Consider the following 5,713-nt stretch of genomic DNA (forward strand, 5'->3'; position numbering starts at 1 on the left):
AAGAGTTTTTGATACGGGTCATATTGTTAAAAGGGTTAAGTTAGACAAGGCACAAAGTAGCAATTTATATTTACTCGCCAGGGCCCCATTCCATGAAGCTATCTTAGGACTACTATCACCGAAAATACTTACTATCGCAAACTTAATTTGCCAGCCTGTTCCACGAGGTGGCGCAGCTTAATATTGTCGTAAATTACTGTGAAAATTTACAATAGGTACGAGGCAGTTGTAAGCCACTAACGTAGATGTCAAATGGCCCTGTTGTCTAGTAAATAAACAAAATCTCTAGCCAACTCAGGACTGCTACTCGCCAGGAAACATGTCTTAATTAAATATTAATATGAATATACGCGAATGAAAGACTGTTAAACAACATTTGAACCTTGATTTTGTCGAATTAAAAAGCATTGTATTATCGGTATCATGGTCCTGCATCTGTTCCTGAACCAAGGGCGGGACGTAGTCCAGTGGCGTACTTAGGGTATTGCAGGTATGGCACGTGCCATGGGCACCACTTGCAGGGGGGCACCACTGAGCAGTTTCTATTAAGTCAGACAAGCCATCCTCGGATAGTGAAAGAAGAATTTTCTTCAAATGTATGATCTGTCTTTGATTATCATAATTATTAGCCATAGGCGCTATATTCCATAGATACGTCACTGGACGTAGCCCAGTGGTAAAGCGTTTGCTTGATGTGCGGTTGGTTTGGGATCGATCCTCGTCGGTGGGCCCATTGGGCTATTTCTCGCTTCAGCCAGTGTACCACGACTAGTATATCAAAGGCCGTGGCATGTGTTATCCTGTCTGTGGGATGGTGCATATAAAAGAACCCTTGCTGCTAATCGAAAAGAGTAGTCCATGAAGTGACGATAGCGGGTTTCCTCTCTCAATATCTGTGTGGTCCTTAACCATATGTCTGACGCCATATAACCATAAATAAAATGTGTTGAGTGCCTCGTTAAATAAGACATTTCCTTCCTGTTCCTGAACCATTATCCGATTGGGTTTTTTACCATCCCAACCAGTGCACCACGACTGGTATATCGTGGTATGTGCTGTTCTGTCTGGGAAAGTGCATATAAAAGATCCATCTTAGACTTTAAGTAATAATTACCAAATGGTTGACATCCAAGAGCCAATGATTTAATAAATCGGTGTGCTCTAGTTTTGTTGTTAAACAAAACAAACTTTTTAACTAATGATTAATGGGTGTTCTTGTTTCAGGCCATCGAACAATTCTCCATATTGATGAATCTGAAAACATCATGACTGTGAATGAATCCATCACAGATTGCAAAATCAACATTAACAACAGAAAAACATTTAACAATTACTGTAAGTTACAGGTGCATTTGCAGGAATTTATTCAGGGGCGTCTAGAATGTGGCAATAAAAGTTTATAGGGAGTCAAATCATAGTCCTTCAGAAAATACATTGAAAAAAAAAGAAGATAAATAATTTTGTAATTGCCAACAAATAGGCGTCTGAATCGGGGTAGGGGCCATGGGGGCACTGCCCCTCCCAACTCTAAAACTGGGGGGCAACAATATGCACAATATGAACTCACATTTAATAAGTGGCCCCCCAGTTGCTGCCATCTTCCAACGACTATGCAACATTCAAGTTTTTCTATTTTTATTTTCATCTAGACCATTTTAAAATGAAAGCATGGCTTATACTTTTATAATGTGTATCATTTTTTTATATTATTAAAAAAAACAATATGTTATTTTATTTTCACTGCCACTTGATCAACTATCAGGTGGGTTGTTTTATAACAACATTCATGGTGTTTTGGCCATTTTAGCTATGTGGGCAGAAATAAGAGAACAGTAATAAGAAAATGGCTAAATTAAAGATTTTGTCATTATTTCTTATGATGGAAACGGGTTTCAGGAAGGCTCCATGCTTGGGTGATAGAAGGGAATTTAAGAAGTTTATTGCAATTATTTTTTAAAATGAGGCAAGTGAAACGATTATAAGAATTGTGTACCCATGTGAATCCTCATTTCCAACACTGGTTTAACCGTTACGTCACTCGGATTAAAAAGAACATTATGGCGATGCTGCATTTTATTTATTCTATTTCAAATGACAAATATATTTACTTATTGTTAAACATATTTATTATGCTTTTGTTTCAGTTGAAAATACACCATCATTAGATACTGAACTTCAAAACAGATTTCCGTTAGACAAAAGACCACCAGGGGAGCCTAAGGGTATATGTTTTTATAATATAGACCTTGTTGCTGACTTGTTTATCTTTGTATGGACCATTTTAAACATTAATCTGAACAACTAAAGTATTAACATGCAAAGTCTCATTTCTGCACAAGATAGAATCCAAAGGAAGTTTTAACAAATTGGTAATTGTATGCGTCCGTGACTCGCTGTCAGTTGTTCTAGTTAGTCTGGAAGAGTGCTACTCCTAAGACCCAAAACACACCAAAGCTGGGTCTGGGTCTGGGATTAGCTTTAACAAGTGTGACAAAGTCACCATGTCTGGTATATTTTGACATCTGTGTCTGTAACAATGGTTACTAGTTTTCAAACATACATGTATATCAGCTGCGGTCATCTGTAGATATATTTTCTTCTATAAACACCAACAAAAATTATGAGAATCCTACTTTGATTAATATACATCTTTCCTGTTGTTTATTATGACAGAAAATTAAAGTACGGCTTGCACAGGCTGAAGCTGCCAGTATGGCAGCACTGGCACGAGGGGGGGGGGGGGGGGGGGGGGCATGTGCCACCCACTTTATAGCAGCAGCAATGGTTTTGATATATTTGTGTGTGTGTGCCCAGCATCTTCCTATGCCCATGGGCAGTGCAAAAATATAGCGCATGTTCTAAGTCGTTTGTTGCCAGATCTGTAGTTTGCACCAGCACAGACACGGTGTGTTTTGTCACATTCAATGCACAGCCTTTCATTTTCGACTGGTACCATACTTGCCAGACTCAGATCCAGACCTAGCTGTGGGGTGTTTTAGGCTTAAAAATGTTAATGCCAAATCTCTGTTTGTATGCATTTTCACAGATAGATAATGACTACAGCACACATTTTCTTTTTCATTTCATCCATTAACCATAAATTGATTTTAATGTTGCATAACTTTGGAAACTACTTTCATGAGAAAAGATGTTTTAACAAAAAATATTTTAAATGTTTTCTTAGATTCTAATGTTGACAACACTTTTTAATCATATTTTGTTCTTATTTTAGGATTATCTCCAGGGTCTTCGTGTATTTCGAAATCGGAAAATGTTTTGTATGTTCAGAAAAATATCAACAGTAGCATGATCAACATTGATAACACAAAAGAAGTCCACAACTGTAAGCTGATATTTTGAATCATTTTATGTTAGTTACAACTTCTTTTCAAGATTTTGTGAAAGAGCAGAAAGAGTTTTAAAGTTAGATCAGAGAAAACCAATAAGTGTTGAATTCGACTTAGATGTAAACAGTGACGGCACTGTGTATTAATGAAAAATGAAAACATCAATTTAAAAAAAAAAAGTAACGTGTATGCTTATCTAAACAGACCTGCCAACTGCTTCTTTTTGAGCGTAATTTGCCCAGTTAATATTTGATATGCTTATGCATATACTGCTATGCTCTTTAAAAAAAAAAATTAAGAATGATGTGCAAAATACATTTGTGAACAGTTTTGAACAGGTGTTAATTTATGCTAAATTTATGGATATTGAAATGAAATTTGTACATAGCTTTAATTTGTACTGTTGGAGATCAAGTTTAACTTTCATGGCAATTTACCCATTTTTCACAGAGTTATGGCCCTTGCATTTAGGAGATAAGAAAATGTTTTTGACATGTCATTGTATTGTTTCAATTTATTTCTCATTTAGTTAATTTTTCCCTTCATTATTTTGAGTTTCTTCTTCAGTTATTTCAGTTTCTTGCATAGTTACTTCAGACTGAGTACAGTCTTGATTACATGTGATTTCTACATTTGTATGCATAAAAAGGCCTATTGCAGTGTACCGTATGCAAAAATATATGTTGTTTTATTTTAGATGCTCTTTCCAAAGATGGACAACCTTTCGAAGTTTCACTGAAACTTGATCAACTATCAGGTGGGTTGTTTTATAACGACATTCATGGTGTTTTGGCCATTTTAGCTACATGTATGTGGGCAGAAATAAGAGAACAGTATTAAGAAAATGGCTAAATTCAAGATTTGTAATTATTTCTCATGATGGAAAGGGTTTCAGGAAGGGTCCATACTTGAGTGATGAGAGGGAAAAGAAGTTTATTGCAATTATTTTTTAGAATGAGGCAAGTGAAATGAAGTTTAAATGTTTTTGTGTAACAACACCACTAGAGCACATTGATTGATTAATTATTGGCTACTGGATGTCAAACACATATTAATTCTGGCATGTAGTCATCAGAGGAAACCTGCTACATTTTTCCTAGGGATCTTTTACATGCACTTTCCCACAGACAGTAAAACACATACCACAACCTTTGACCAGTTGTGGTGCACTGGTTGGAACAAGATAAAAACCCAATCAGTTGAATTGTTCCACCGAGGTTGTTTGATCCTGTGACGCAAGCACCTCAAGCGAGTACTCAAACTACATACAAAAATATCATACATTTTATATCATAATATGAATATACAGTGAATTGCTCCAAAACCGACATTTTTCAGTCCTTTATTAAAAATTGGTACAGAAATTAACCTCTCTAAACTGGATACCTCAAAATACTGGCCATTTTACTTGGTTCCGAGGGTGTCCGGTTTAGAGGGGATTCACTGTATAATATGAATAGCTAAAAAGATGTATCAACAGGTAAACTTTATTTGTTACTGGTATTTGTTTCTATTTCAGTGGGCAACCTCTCCATTGTAGAGAACCAGAAGTCTTAGATGTATTCATCTGCCTTACAGGAAGATTTATACTTGAAGACCGACAAACGGATCTGACAGGAAAGGACGCTGATAGATTCAACTTTTTATTTGTTACAGAAGACTTCATATTATATTTCCATACCAAATGTATAGATTTTATAACATAGTGATACAGCACTTTAAAGGCATACTGTCACGGATTTAAGGACCTTATTTCTCTAAAAATGGATAATAAATAAAAATTACATTGATTGTTGGAAACCAAATCTAGCTATCGTATCAACTTAACTGAACCTGAACCGTGATGGAGTGAAATCCATGTCAACCCTCTCGGCAATTTTAGTTTTTGAATTATGGACCATTGCCATAATTCAATTATTTTTACAACATATCATTAATAAATGGAGTATGGTGGTTATAAAGATGGTTGAATAAAGTACATTTAGGGACAAATCAAATAATTTTTGTTCAGGTAATACTGTGTTAGACCATTAAATAGGTCAGTGGTCTGTGACAATATGCCTTTAATATGTACTGTAAGTTAGTTGATTTTTTTGGGGGGGGGGGGGGGGGGGGGGGGGGGGGGGGGGGGGTGTCCTTTTTTCATTATTTACAGTTGAAATTCAATATTTAAAAATGCATTTTTTTAATCCATTTTCGAAAACCAATCTGTATGACGGGTGTACATGTAGTCTCAATGATGAATATGATGTGATGTTTCACAACAAGTTTGACCAAATTTAACCAAAATGAAAGTTGTAATATTTTCAAGAGAAATAAAATAAAAAATAAAATTTATGTATCACAATGGGAAAATAGAAAGTTGT

General features: G+C 35.7%; 1 protein-coding gene across 1 annotated transcript; it reads left to right on the forward strand.

Moving 5' to 3' along the window:
• Positions 1-1,190: 1,190 nt before the first annotated feature.
• LOC121366957 lies at positions 1,191-5,313 on the forward strand. Its single transcript, XM_041491182.1, has 5 exons — positions 1,191-1,335; positions 2,145-2,222; positions 3,233-3,343; positions 4,045-4,104; positions 4,867-5,313. Exons 1-5 carry the CDS (start codon positions 1,206-1,208, stop codon positions 4,902-4,904), a joined length of 417 nt encoding a protein of 138 aa, XP_041347116.1. The 5' UTR covers positions 1,191-1,205; the 3' UTR covers positions 4,905-5,313.
• The last annotated feature ends 400 nt before the right edge of the window (positions 5,314-5,713 follow it).

The sequence above is a fragment of the Gigantopelta aegis genome, unplaced genomic scaffold, assembly GCF_016097555.1.
Source record: "Gigantopelta aegis isolate Gae_Host unplaced genomic scaffold, Gae_host_genome ctg7926_pilon_pilon, whole genome shotgun sequence".
NCBI classification, from domain to species: Eukaryota; Metazoa; Mollusca; class Gastropoda; order Neomphalida; family Peltospiridae; genus Gigantopelta; species Gigantopelta aegis.

Coding starts and splice junctions, on each gene's coding strand:
- LOC121366957 (XM_041491182.1), top strand. CDS start 1,206: ATGGGTGTTCTTGTTTCAGGCCATCGAACAATTCTCCATATTGATGAA. Junction 3,344..4,044: donor CACAAAAGAAGTCCACAACT/GTAAGCTGATAT, acceptor GTTTTATTTTAG/ATGCTCTTTCCAAAGATGGA. Junction 4,105..4,866: donor GAAACTTGATCAACTATCAG/GTGGGTTGTTTT, acceptor TTTCTATTTCAG/TGGGCAACCTCTCCATTGTA.